This window comes from Amblyomma maculatum, chromosome 8 (assembly GCF_055883805.1).
Source record: "Amblyomma maculatum isolate TAMU_Amacu chromosome 8, ASM5588380v1, whole genome shotgun sequence".
NCBI lineage: Eukaryota > Metazoa > Arthropoda > Arachnida > Ixodida > Ixodidae > Amblyomma > Amblyomma maculatum.
This window is the reverse complement of record NC_139351.1, coordinates 116,845,216-116,859,828: the sequence shown is the minus strand read 5'-3', so window position 1 is coordinate 116,859,828 and position 14,613 is coordinate 116,845,216. Positions and strand designations below refer to the sequence as shown.

The window sequence follows — 14,613 nt, the reverse complement described above, 5'->3', positions numbered from 1 at the left end:
TTAATATATTGATGTAAAGAGATGACGGGGTCTTCTGCATCTGTTCGTGTGATGTGGAATGTTGTTTCTTGTTAGCTGTGAAACGTTTTTGATTGAGCTGGGTCCTGTAGAGCTAATCACACAATATTTATTTCTTCATTTTTTTTTTTCATCTACAACAGTAGTAGTAGGTTCAGGTGGTCTTATAGTGTTTGAATGATCACATCTGTGTTCATGCCCCACGACCATCAACGTAAAGCACTTATTTAAAAAACAAGTGTGTGGCTATGTCGCTGGTTGCAAGGGTTAAAATCGCGAAGTATTAAATGTGTTATTTTGAGAGCAAAATAGATGTGATTGGTCTTTCTCTAACTGCCCTGACCCAAAGTCGAAAACACTGTAATGATAACTTGGAAATGTGTTGCCAAATGTGGGCTTTTCTTTTTTTTTTCTCGTGTGCGCTGTTTGTGTTCATAGGGACAAGTCAACACTAGAGCAGGAGATACTGCAGGCCGAGACAGACCTGAGGACCAAGAGTGCAGAGCTGAGAAACCTGGAGACCGAGATTGAGACAGTGTCCGCCATGCTCAAGCAGCTGGACTCGCAGAAGAGGGAGGCCCAGAAGCGACTCTCCGAGCTCGGCGCTCAGGTGATTCACGGGGCATATCTCGACGTAGTTGCTAGAAGGCTTTTGCTGAAACATTTATTTTGTTTTATTTTTCCACACTATTTTACGAGAATGCGAGAATGTCACGGGAAGATCACCCGGTAGCAAGTAGATGAGAAAACGATTGTCGGCAAAGAAAGCCCAAGAAAACTTATGTGGCCATCTGTAGTACTGTTTTTTCTGAGCACAGAATGACTCCTTTAGGTTGTGTTTGTAGTTAGCTGCTGAATTTGTCGATTAGTGTGCTGCAATTGTTACTTATTATGGGGTGTCTTGTGCTTGCCCATGCTTCCTAACGTGCCGATTAAGAGCCGCCTTTGCACCATGCATAGTGGAGATGAAAACACTTGGTCGCCACCTTCTGGTGATGGCTCAGAGTGGCACGAGAATTCTTTCTTTCGAACTCTGAATCAGAGTGAAATAAATTGAAGGCCGGCTGCTAACTTTTCTTCTTTTATAGTTCTGTTTGGTATTGGAATATATGAAAGGGCGTGCCTCCTAGTTTACTGCAAAAATGCTGCTCTCCTTGAGCTTTCAGTGATGCTAGCCAGTGGTGAGGTACAGGGGAAGTAGAACGTGTTAAGTAAAGGGTGGGGAAGCTTGAGGTCTGCCTTAGCATTATTGTTTTTTTTGTTCATATGAGCCATTGAAATTTAATTTCCGTGACAAGGAAACTAAGTGCGACGCACAACAAAATCCCTCGCTTGTTTTCTTGGGTGGCAATGGTCAAGTTATTAAGAACTTGACTGCGCAAGAGCGTGCTCACAGTGTGTACATTGTGGAGGAGACTTACCCCTGCTGTTGCGCACTTGAAGAGAGTGCTGCACGCCTGTGTGTTGCTGAGGCCTCGTTGCACCGTGTGCATTGTGCGTCCTCCGGTAGCACCCTCACTGCCGCTTATTTAGATCCTATGCAAAGTGCTTTGTTTCCCTGAATGCATGCCTGAGCGAAGAGGCAACCACAGCCTTTTTCCCCGTTTTATTCTATGTATGCATTGTGTAGCTGGAATATTGCCATCCGCAGAACACAATCGCATATTTCTGATGCTTTCATACTCCAACATTCTTGACACCACAATTGTTGGTTTCGCACTACAAATGTTGGCATTGTTTTTTCCCTTTAGTTTTGTGGATTTTGGCATTTCTACATGCATGATCCCTGAATGTGATCGTAAATAGATGTGCATGTATTTTTCTTTTTCTTTTTTTTCTTTAGAAAGCAGCATTAGATATGAACTTAACAGAAGTTAGACACGAGCTTGAAGAAGAGCGAGCGAAGGTATACATACCACTATTACTTTGCATTTCTCACTTTTTCTTTTTTAAATTTCTTTGAGCCTAGACCAATTCCTGTCCGCTGCTGGCATGCCACCTGCTTCTTCATTTTTATGAATGCACAATCCCTCTTCTCTGTTTGCATGAGTGAAAGATTTTGTGCAGTGGCTAGCATCACCTTAATAATTACTCAAGCTTTTCTTGGATTTTTAATGCCCTTGTAGTATGTTTAATGAAATGCACGTTGTGTGATGCATTGTGAGTAATGTCTGCCTTGTTTCCTTCCTTGGGGTAAATGCCACAACATGCTGTTTGCTATGCATAAAAAGAATTTCCACTCTTGAATACAATTTTAAGGGAGCTTTAGAGATTGTGTGTGGCATTATGATGTATGACTGGCCAAGCATCATCGGGCGTGTTGAAAGCTCTGCACTTCACCTGTACCGGTATACCATCATGCGCAAGAACAAAGCCAACAAGAGAGAAAGGACATTGATGTCAAGAAAATGGCAGCTTTGACGTAAAATGTTCCAGAGCTACTTTTAAGGTTTGGAACGTGAAGAACATATCAAAGGAGCATTGTTATGGGTTACTCGCATGCATTCCAGTGTGGTGACGAGCTGTAACTGATACGCAACTCAAATAGCAGTAGGCATAAGTGACGAGCGCAGTAAAACCTTGTTAAGGCGTACTCACTTCAGGGTTAGCTGTGCTTTGGCCATAGTCACATAAAATCCCCGACTCTGTTTCCATTAAAACTTGGGCATTTGGTTTTATCTTGCATTTTAGTGGTCTATTACGAATGTCTCTTAGCATGTACCTATCATTGTAGGCGAGCCTAAACGGGTCTCTTGTAAAGCATCAGTGACTATTGTCACACATCGCAGAGAAGTTTCAGTGGTGCTCCTAACAACAGATCACAGCAGTTGATCGATACTGATTGACAATCAAGATGAAGCTCTCGGCACTTGTACGCAATATCGAGCATGGGAAGAATTATGTGGTCAAAGCTCTGAACTTCAACTTCCAGGAAACGGATTTCGGTAGTCCAAAATAGGTACTGAATAAAAGCTTCTGCGGGCATCCTCTTTTGGTCAGGGCACTGAAATATTTAGGTCGCTTTTGGTCAGGGCACGCTGCCACCTCGCCCATTGTTATTCCGCAGTACCGATAAGTACGCTTGGACAAAACGATACTGTGCCTGTTTGTACTTTATTGTCGATCACTCTCTGACTAATTTCAAGGAAGCTTTTTTTTTTCAAAGCTGGGTTTTTCCGAAATGCAGTAATAGCAGTCACAAATGTGCTGGTAGAGTGGTGCTTCCTTTGCTACAAGAACTTCCAAAGTTCTGAACAGTTCTTTGCATGCTTGCCCATCTTCTTTCGCATGTGTCTGCCTTTTCCGGAGTTCGTGTTCCAATTTATGCTCTCTGCACATTCTCACAGCCTTCTTTCAAAAGAATCAAATTTTCCTTGGGTTGTTGCCTGATGCGATGCTACTGCAATTTGCCACTGTGTGTGCCTAGGTCACTGCACTGAAGAAGCAGCTCGAAGAACAGGCAAAGCTCTTAGAGGTGAGTGACAGAAAACCTTCTTGTGTGCATGTGCTCGTTCTGTTTTGTCTTGTCACCTCCTTATGGCTGCCGATGTCAAAGCGTCTCCAGTTGCTTCGCGCAGAAAAACTTACTGCGGCTTGCTTACAAAAGCTTTGTTTTAAATGCAAGTAGAGGCTGCCATTATTACATGGTGATCTGTCAACATGGCCAAACTTCAATTTGTCCTGAGTGGCACTTTGAGGTCGAAAAAATCTCTGGAAAAAAAAATATTTGTATTAAAGAAGTTGCAACTATGAAACTATTATGGAACATGTGGATATTTTTCCTAAATTTGAATATGCCTTTTGAGCTCGTGTAAAATGCCTCTGCACTTATTTAATATAGTAGTGTGGAAGTTTTTGAAAAACGTTTTAAGAAATTTTGCTGCAAGGAGCTTGTTAAGATGCATCGGTTTCTTTTGACATTGGGGAACGCAGTGAGGGCAAAATATAAGCCATAAAGACATCGCATTTTATGGTCCTCCACACCATGTCTGACAGCTGCATTTGGAATTTTTTGCCTGCATAGTTCGTGCTTTCCAAATAAGAGAGATGCAAGTTGTTAGGCAGCACTGAATTTTTGTCCCCTTGTTGTTATTATACTTTATGTATATACCAGGTGTCCCAGCCAACTTGAACCAAGGGTTACAAAATAATATATTTGAGGTAGGTGAGTGAAATCAGTTGCATACAACTTCCAGTTTTCTTGTGCACCATAGGCAACTTTTTGTTTTGCAATTACTTAATTAGCTAATTACATTAATTTTTCTAACTTACAAAATATTCACCTTAGACCAAAATTGTGAATTAGAAAGTTTTAGAGCACCTTCAGAAACCCCCATTCCATTAATTACGATAGTCTCACGTGTATCTCTTTTTCCAGGCTCAAAAGAAAGCCCGCGAAATGCAAATAATACCACGTGACTAGCGCATTTGAGCACCACGATTGTGGTGCTCTCAGTCGTGGTTTGAGCGAACGAAATCAGCTGCGGCCGTTACCCGATGGTCCCGCTGCAGCGGCAGGCTGGAATGTTGGCGATGGTTGGTGCGAGCTCGAGCTCGCCCGTCGCCACCGAGATCTTGGCAAGGCCTGCGCACCCCAGCAGCCTACGTCACCTCAGGCGGATGGCGATAAAGTATCAGTAAATGAAGGTGCGAGCACGAATCTGAGTCCAGTCACACGATGTCATCTCGCCACTTTACCCGAGCCAGTACGCGCAGATTCAGTGGCTGATACCTTATCGCTCATCTGCTTGTCGTGACGTTCGCTGATGGGAGAGAAGATGATGCAAATGCCTTGTTAGAATGTCGAGGTGTCAACTCGCTGCGCTCGTTGCTACTTGCACCTTCACGTGGGCCGGCTGTCTGACGTGGGCGAAGAAGCCATTGCGCCATCGCAGCTATATCGGCCTGCCGCTTTGACGGGGTCGAGGAGACACGGCCGCAGCTGATTTTGTTCACTCAAACCATGACTGAGAGCACCACAATCGTGGCGTGCGAATGGGCTTGTCATGTGGCTTTATTTGTATTTCGCTGGCTTTCTTCTGAGCCCGGAAAAAAAGATATACGAGATGCTTTCGTTATCGCAATCACTGGAATGGGGGTTTCTGAAGGCGCTCTCCAACTTTCCCATTCACATTCTTGTTCTAAAAGGGATATTTAAAAAATTAGAAAGATTAACATAATTAGCCAATTAAGTAATTTCAAAACAAAAGATTGCCTGTAGTGGGCAAGGAGGCTGGCAGTTGTATGCAATTGGTTTCACTCATCTACCTTAAATATATTATTTTGTAACCCTTGGTTGAAGTTAATTGGGACACCCAGTATATATATATATTGATGGAAATTGACTGAGAGCACCACAATCGTGGCGCGTGAATGGGCTTGTCATGTGGTTTTATTTGTATTTCGCTGGCTTTCTTCTGAACCCGGAAAAAAAGATATACGAGATGCTTTCGTTATCGCAATCACTGGAATGGGGGTTTCTGAAGGCGCTCTCCAACTTTCCCATTCACATTCTTGTTCTAAAAGGGATATTTAAAAAATTAGAAAAATAACATAATTAGCCAATTAAGTAATTTCAAAACAAAAAATTGCTTGTAGTGGGCAAGGAGGCTGGCAGTTGTATGCAGTTGGTTTCACTCATCTACCTTAAATATATTATTTTGTAACCCTTGGTTCAAGTTAGCTGGGACACCCGGTATATATAAATATATATTGATGGAAATTGCGTGGTTTGCTTACGTCTTTGACACTGATGCCATTCTTGTGCTGCGGCTTGTTCAGGAGCAAGAGCGTGACCTTGAGCAGAAGCGGGCTGAGCTCCAGGGTCTGTGCCAAGAGGAGTCAGCCCTGCAGGCCGAGATTGACAGCAAGAAAGCCCAGCTGCAGGTGTTGAGCCAGACACAGCAAGACACACAGCTGCAGATCAGCCAGGTGGGACACCACTCTCCGGTCAAAGCATCAACAACCCCACTGCAGTGACTAAGTGCTTAGGGCATTCTACTATTGAGTCAGAGAACACGGGTTCAACTTCTGCCGTGGTGGTCGCATTCCAATGGAGGCGGAACTCAGGGCGCCCGGGCACTGTGTGATGTCGGTGCGCGTTACAGAACTCCAGGTGGCCGGAACTAACCCTGAGCCCCCCACTGCGATGTCCCGGACATTAAACCCTGTATACAGATTCAGGCGTAAACCTATATAATAGGCTCAGTCTTTCACTGGTTGAAGGTTCGATCAAAGTAAACCAAGCTCTTGTATAGTCTGGAGGTGCTAATTCTGGCGCAACCTTGCTGTTCTTGCCACCGTCAGTTTTGTTTTCTTTATTGGGTTTACTGTTCTAAATAGACTCAGGCTCGGAAAGCTTTGTCCACCGGAGATTCTTTAATGTACCCTGCCATCGCGCAGTACACGGTCTCATTCCGTCACTGTTTACACAAAATCCTCTGCAGTCTTGTGGAGCATTAAGGTTGTTGCACAGCCTTGCATGGTGCACGCTCGAGCCTTTGTGATCTTACAGGCTGTTAAAGTTTTCCTCGAAACATAGCTACTCCCTGTGGTTGCTTTCTAGTGTATCAGATATCAGTGCCATCTATGGAGTGAGTGATCAAGGGTAGTTCATTTGATTTTGCAGGTGCCGTGAGATCTGTTGACCTCTGAATTTTGGCTCAGGCAAAGTGACAGATTCCTGGGAATAGTGTTTAAAAACAGTTTTATAGCTATTGTTCTCCATATTGTTCTCCTCGTTGTTCTCTAGTGTGTCTTTAACATTGTTGCAATTGCAGTAGTGTAATGCTAAAATTTATAGATTTCTGAACTACCAGTTAGTAGCTTCGGGCAACATGTAATCTTCTGCTATGCTGAGATTGAGATTTCGGTATTTGTTGAAATTTCAATATTATCTGACTTGTCTGCGCACCCACAACTTTTTGGTGGGGTGGCATATGTTCTCAAATGGTCATGTTTGTGCACTTTAAAGGGACCTCAGTGAAGCAAGAATGTTTGATAGTGGGTTGATATAGGCGATGTGAGGTTGAGACCAATGCCTAAGGCACTGTGTGGAATGAACTCTGAAGCCACCATGTCAAGAGGAAGAAAAGAACAAAGGAACTGTTAAGTAGTGGAATTAACTCTGAAGCCACCTTGTCAAGAGGAAAAAAAGAACAAAGGAACTGTTAAGTACACGAGGCTAGAGAGCTAATGTTTCTGCATCAGGCGCAGGTCTGTGTGTTCAAGTCAGCCTATCCATATTCTAGTTGTCACAACATAGCGAGGCAGCAAGCTTGCATTTAAGGAGAGCAGTTAGTCCTCAGGGTATGTTTAATCCTACACTCCTGCACCTACATTCCCTGCACCTGGTGAGCTCTTGCTGATGCATATTTTAGCCATGACATTTTGCGTCCAGTGCCTGTACGACAACGGTTCCACCCAGGCTTCTCTCTCTACCAGGGCTTCAGGGTTCTTCTGAAGTGGCCCATTATGCTGTAGTTTATGTTGCTTTACAGGGATAAATGAAATCATCGCAAGCAATGCAGATGCTGACCAAATTAAAGTAATGTTGATAATACCATGCCTAGGTGCACTGCACATATTAAGCCTATGCATTACTTAGGGTATAAGGGGGCTGACTCATTGATTATACTTTTCTTTTGTAGGCGTGCCTTCAACTCGGGCTCATGGTGATTTTCTGATTTCTTTTACCTTTGGCGCCTTGGACTGGCAGGTGAAGGCCAAACACGTGGCCCTAGAAGAACAGCACGTGCAGCTCAAGACGTGGGTGTCACAAGTTGAGCGTGCCCTCCAGGCTGGTGACCCAGGCCTGGTACCAGAGTCTCTGCTGCGGGAAGACCACTTGTCCACAGGGCTTCCCGAGCCGGAGTACCAGCAACTCTCCAACACGGTCAGCTGCTGGTCACTCTCTCTTTCTTGGCCTAGTTCATCTTCTTCACTGAGTCCAGCTGCCATTTCTGCTGATTAAGAAAGTTCATGGGACACCTTCGTGAAAAGTTCACGGGGCAGGTTGCAGGAGTGAGCGCAAACTGGAGCATTCAGTCGAGGACCTTTTAAAGTCAAGCTGTGCGCGAATTCAGATCTTTTGTAAATCTGACATCTCGCAAGCATTTGGCGGTGTGCCAGTAGCATGCGACAGGCTCAGGAATGCTGAAATTGGTAGTTGGTGTAGTGATTCCTCAAGTGGTTTTAGACCTACACTAGGCTCGATGAGTGTTTACTTATTTGTTTATTTTCCGTCAATTGTACTAGTCTTTCATTTGGTTCCACCTTATGTGCTGTACTTTGCCAGCCAGCCAGGCCAGTAGAAGCGCATATCTGTATTTACATAGTCTGGATTTTATTTACTGAAATGATCTGCTGTCTCGAGCCTCTACTGTGTAAGACAGGACGAGGCATAGTATAACAGACAACTGTACCTTCCAGCTCAGCTCTACGTCTTTTGCATATGTTTGTACATCAAAATTGGAGCAAACGCTCAGGTACCTCATAAGAGTTGACATAAATTACAATCAAGAATGTAAGAATGCCTTGCATCGTTAGTATTTTGTGCTATAATTGCCACATTTAATTTTTAGTGGCATAAAAAGTGACACCGTTAGTCGTTATTCGTCGTTAGTTGTAAATGAGACTGCAGTCTCATTTAAACTGCTTTCTGGTATAAAGAAGGAAGTTTCTAAACGTGTGGATTGGAGAGGTCTGGGCTCTCTATGCTCTGACTTCTTGAAGAAAATAGGCCCGTTTATAAAATCACTTCATCGTCGCAAGTGTAGCAAAGGATATTGCAGAGCCACATAATATGCTTGTGTTTCTGTGCAACCTTTGTGGCAGCCGGGACCGGCAGGCAGGGAGAGTGTCACCCAAGTGGGCTGTTTGTACTTGCTTTCTATTTTTGCTTGTTTGTATTGCTTTTTTATTTTTGCTTGGTTCTCCGTTCTGGCTCCTGCAGGAAGGAAGCAGTCCCACTAGCTTTGTGAGTGCACCTGACGACGACGGCAAGGTAACTAGTGCACTTCTGCGCGCTGAAATTATCAAGCAATGGGCCTAAACACATGGGAGCCACGGAAGAGTTACTTTATGTATGTTAAGCGGAAAGCTGTTCTTTAGTCGTGTAACGTGTAATAGTATATTTTGAGCTACTCGAAAAAGTCTCTAGATTTTATTGTTGTGAGGGTTTTTCAAGTCTCCTTTAGTTTTGGTTTTTGTGAGACATCACTCATTAATGAACAGCATTCGCGAAGCTGTCCACCACTCTTGGCATGCTAAGCATATAAATGCAGTAATGCTGTATTGTGTGTTGCCCCCCAAGGTGTGCGTGACAGTGTGCGTGCATATATTATTTTCATCTCCTGTGAGATTTAATTTACATTTAACATTGATCCCAAGTTAGCTACTCTTAACTAGCTTAAATCTTAATAAGTCTGTATTTAGCAGGACCATGCTTATATTACCACACTGTGCAACCACCTTTTGAATTCTTGCGTAAGCCAACTTAACATGATTGCTTTCTGTTGTAAACTGACATTAAAGTAAAAACATGGTACACTACAGTGAAAATGCAATCCCATTTTTCCTTGTGTGGGAAACTGAATGCGTATTTCATTTCCCTCATTTATACTAAAGACATGGTTAATAAACTACCTTACTCTGTGTTAACGTCGTGCTTCCATGAAATGTGGACAAAGTCGAAAGCATGATAACGTAAAGTGCGATAACTAGAAATAATCGTCACATATTGGGATAGTTAGAGCAGGATGGAAGGCATTTCTGTTTCTTTTCTAGACTGGCACTGTGTTTAACGAATAGTTAAGTTACCAGAGAGCATCCTCACCGTGAATCGCCAACAGCTGATGTATGGGAAGGACAACAACACAGTAAAGATTTTTGCTGTTTTGAGTGAGAGGGGTTGTAATAGTAAAAATTCAAGATCTTTTCCACCGGCTGCAGTAATGATAACTTCATTGAAATTCCTGGCTTGTTTCGTTGAGTAGGTTGCTTCCAGAGTTGGTGATATTAGCAATGTGCCATCTGCATTTTGTATTCTTAAGTGAAAGTTATATCTATTCAAATACATGCAGTTTGTAACACAGGTAGAGAAAATACCTTGCGCTGGATAAAATGGGCCTGCTTGGCCACCATTGCCTTTCAGGATGACCCGTTCAAGAGCAGCAAAGACATGTTCAACGACATGAATGGGTTCCTGGGAGACCCATTCGGTGGGGAGGATCCTTTCAAGTCTGGTGAGGGCACCGAGTTTGCTTTCAAGTTTATTTTCAATGTGTTAATGGTATTATAATATTTTATATACAGTCGAACCCGGATATATCGAACTCGAAGGGGATCGCAAAAAAGTTCGATATATCGATAATTCGATATACAGAAATTGGCTCGTGACGGCACTTACGATGCGAAAAAACGATACCGTATTTGCCGCGCAATCAACCCACTCGCATAATGAACTCTCTCTCCACTTTTGCGCCCGAGAATTTAAAAAAAAAAAATGCTTTAAGGCCCGCTCGCTCACATGCAAGCGATTGAGCGACCTCAGCGACAAGTGGCAGCGACAGAGCGAAAAATTTCCAACTTGTTGGAATTGCGTCCCGCTCGCCGCTCGAGCCAGCCACCGCGGCAGCTCAAAACAAGGTTTCTGTGTCGCTGCGGCAGAAAATCGCGAGTGTTTTCGCTTGCATGCCGATGGCGCGCGTCACTCCGTTTCGGTCGTCGCATCCACAGCTCATTTCTTGGCAGCGTGCCAAGATGTTGCGCAGCGATAACGTCAGGACGCGTTTATCTTTTTATAGCTCCTCCGGTGGCGGGGAGTGAACTTGGCAGAGTTCCCGTGACGGCTTGATTGCACAAGTCCGGTTCGATTGATCACGCCGCGCTTGGGGCGGGCGTCATGATCGCAGCAGCTGACGGCGTGCTTCCCTTGATTCATACATGCAAAGATAAGCAGCTCCCGCGAAAAAAAAAAAAAAAAAAAGAAAATGCAGCAGCCTGTCGTTTCTTAACGTCCGCAGCCGCCATATCTTGCGCTACGTCGCGCGTACAGCACAACGATAAGAAAGAATGACTCGAAAAAAAAAAAAAAAAAAAGAGAGCTGCCGCTTCTTAACGTCCGCAGGCGCCATAGCCACGTCAGCCGTTGCGCGCAGAGGGTTCGCAACACACGCTGGAGAAAGCGTCCCACGTCTGTCTGAAAACTGGCTGAGCTGGCTTGGCGCATGTGTAGCGCGTGCTGAAGGAGAGAGCTCGGCAAAAGGATGGGCACACCCACGCACATGGCTTGCAAACGTCATGTGTTGGCGCGCGGGAAACGATAACTGCAGATGCGCGCGCCTTTGGAGAATGGGCGCGGCGCTGTCCAGAACTGTCCCTTCTCATTCCTTCCGCGCGTTCGATATATGACGCGGCTTTCCTATACTTTTACATGGGATTTTCAAGGGGATATTCCGTGACTTCGATATAACCAAAATTCGATATATCCAGGTTCGATATAACCGGGTTCGACTGTATTATATGTGTTGATGGTATTGCAAAAAAAAAAAGAGAAGAGACTAACTTGCTTATGGCCCTGGCTTTTGTTTTCCTTGCTCTTCCTTGTTCGCATAATTGTAGTCTTTAAACCACTATTTCCTTAATTTGTGCCTCTAATATATTGTAGCGCCCTCCTACATGATTTCTGACAATATCACACGTTCTGATTAGAATAAAGTAATAAGCTACCGCATTATCCAGCTACCAATTGTTAGGCGACCACCCGACATATAGAGGCCTGGTTCAACCTAAACGTATGCACATGCCTGCATGGCCCTGAGATAGCGTGTGTGACTGGGAATCCAAGAGCACTAGAAAGTTGATTCTTATTCCCCCTTCCTAAGTCAAAGTAAGCAACCAAAGTTGGTAGCTCCTTGCAACTTTTTGATATCATGCGGTCTCGTTAAGTCACATAAACCGTTGTCAATGCTTGGCCATGCCATCTGCCGTCTATCACCTGCGAGTGCCATGCCTGCGATTTTTTTCTCTCAGCGCTAGTGCTGGATTTTCAGGGTAACGATGCCTTTAACAATGAGTGTTGATTCATGTTGTCATTGCTTGGATGATTTGTAACGCTGAGATACTTGTTGGAAATGTGTTATAATATAAAAATAATTTGTTTTGTATACTACTAGATTAAATTAGCATTTAGTATACGTTCTATTGGTTGATTGCACGCATTTTGAATCATCGCATTTCCTTCTCTGCAGTTGACCCATTCAAAGGCGGTGGATCCGAGGACCCCTTTTCTGGGGATCCATTCAAGAGCACTTTCAGTTCCGAGACGAAGGTATGTGTCGTTTGTATTTGCACACGATTTGGGAAATGCCGCCCTGTTCAGTTGCTTGGAGTTGCACGCGTGTGTCGTGTCGTGATATGCGTAATGTCTTTGGCCAGAAAATAACCATGCCGCATGAATCGCTTTTTTTTTTTTCAGTTACAATAAGGCATTACTGAATTAAAAGTGTTCTGTTCATTCCTTGTGGTGTAAAATTCTGTTCTGGTATTCTTTGCTTACCACCACTTTTTACCGGCTTGACAAAAAGAATGTCTACGAATACCTCATTTGACCAGCGTAGTAATTACAGCAGACGGTGCTTGAAATGAGACTTTTTTTTTGTTGTTGTTGTTGTTTTGGCTTTTTCAAGCTGTACTTTCTTGACCTTCCTGTATAATTATGGTCTACAACACCCAGAATCTGTACAAAGGTGCATACATTTAGCTTGTAGCCCTAGTCTTTGCAACCATTTCTTTTTTCCTTCCTTCTAACTGAAAAGGAAGGAAGAAGGAGATGGTAGCAAAAACTAGCTTTTTTTACCAAACAGCCCTTATAATTCAGTGAATGTTGTGTTCCAGGACGAGGACTATTTTGCTGCCAGCTTTCAGGACGCCCCAGAAGTGCCTGTCGGTAAGCTACGATTCCGAGCCGAAAAAATGGTTAGGCCATTGCTAGCATTGAAGCTTACTTTCCTCTTGCATTGACCGACGACATTACTGAAGATTGATGTGAAAAACAGAAAATCCTTGCTTAGCACTTGGCACAGTTGGAAGCAAGGGCTACTGTTTCCTTTGTTTTGTTGTATATCTGGTCTTTGTCGAGCCGCTTTCTTTTTTAGCTGTGAGAATAACCATTTCAGCCGTTAAAAAGTGAAGTTTGGTTCGTTTGTTGCTGTGCAGCTGACACCAAAGATCCTTTTGACCCATTTGGGACGGGGAAAGCAGCATTTGGCGCTGCAAATCCTGGTCCCGATGAGGTGAGTAGGTTACATGATTTTACTTGCTATGTGCTTTGCATAAAATTTCTTTATCAGAAATCCGAGTTGTCCTCCTGGATTCTGCATAGTCTTCTCAGCGTGACTGAACAAGAGAAGCTGAAGCAGCTTGTACCCACTTTAAAATTAATCGTAATAATTAATAATTAGGACACAAATCTAGTTTCGCAATTGGTAGGGCTACTTTGGTGAACTTCTTTAATTATTTTTTAAATGCTAATATGAACAAAATACTTTGTAATGGCTTGGCTCGGTGTTTTAGCAGTATACTCGGAGTCTGTTGGGGATCAGCCATAATGATGCTTTTGTAGGGCGAATCGCACTTTGTTAATGGACACAGATTTCATAAAATTCAGGGCTAATTCATGCTGTCCAGCATGGGGCGTATACATTGAAAGATTATGGGAACAATGATGCTATTGCAGAAAAGGAAGAGGGGAGGGTCACTTCACCATTTGTTAGTCTTTTCATCTCCAAACTTCTGTCATCTTTGCTAACAGATTCAATAGAAGTGCTGTAGTGCAGTAGAATATCAGTGATGTGAATTCTTCGGGGCATGCGAAAAATTTGTACGATCCAGAGCAAACCAACTTGGAACACTAAAATGCAAAAATTATGTTATTTATTCGGTGAGTTTATTTTGTGCTGAAATGGCAGTATTGTTTCTTCGTAATTCCTAAATACTGGTGAACAAGCTGTGACAGAGCATGCGACAAACCGTGTGAATTTGTGTATTCCCCGTGACGTCTGCCGGCTGCCCAGTGGTGCAGGGCGCCGACAGTGTCAAACTTAGCGCTTTGCCACGCTTTCTCTCTTTTCAGGATCCTCCGGTTATCTTTGAAAAAAAAAAAGGTCTTTCACACCAAATGCAGGTGAACTTTTGTGCAGTATTAAGGCGCGAAGGCTTGTTACACTATCACCACCTGCTTGTATGATGCAGTGAAGCCTGTCAATCAGAGCAGGTGCATCTGGGGTTCTAGGGAACTCGAAATAATCCATTTTTGGCCAAAAAAAAATTGCGGGTTTACTCAGACCTGTATTTGCTCATTGCCACCAAGTAGCCCATTTTCGGTCTTCATCACTGGAATTTTGCTGACGTACACCTAAGGATTTGAGTGTTTGTATCATCTGTCTCGGCTGAAAAATTGTTCACATCATTTTGAACTGTAGCATACTGTATATTGTCACATACTCTGTGACCAGGGGGGTTTAACCCAAAGGAGAACATTGGAAGCAGCACACATACGCAAGCACGACCAGCTTTTCTCCATCCTTACTTGTC

General features: G+C 43.6%; 1 protein-coding gene across 2 annotated transcripts in view; it reads left to right on the top strand.

Annotated features, from left to right (window-relative positions):
* LOC146182276 (uncharacterized) overlaps positions 1-14,613 on the top strand; it is a 31,221-nt gene that overhangs the window by 11,418 nt on the left and 5,190 nt on the right. Inside the window, exons 13-22 of one of the 2 annotated variants that reach the window (XM_084577340.1) lie at positions 457-628; positions 1,862-1,924; positions 3,446-3,493; positions 5,800-5,949; positions 7,736-7,912; positions 8,972-9,022; positions 10,172-10,262; positions 12,270-12,349; positions 12,916-12,967; positions 13,237-13,313. In XM_084577340.1, the coding sequence (XP_084433466.1) occupies positions 457-628; positions 1,862-1,924; positions 3,446-3,493; positions 5,800-5,949; positions 7,736-7,912; positions 8,972-9,022; positions 10,172-10,262; positions 12,270-12,349; positions 12,916-12,967; positions 13,237-13,313 (961 nt within the window). The remainder of the gene's footprint in view (positions 1-456; positions 629-1,861; positions 1,925-3,445; positions 3,494-5,799; positions 5,950-7,735; positions 7,913-8,971; positions 9,023-10,171; positions 10,263-12,269; positions 12,350-12,915; positions 12,968-13,236; positions 13,314-14,613) is intronic. The other variant, XM_084577341.1, reaches the window with a different exon arrangement.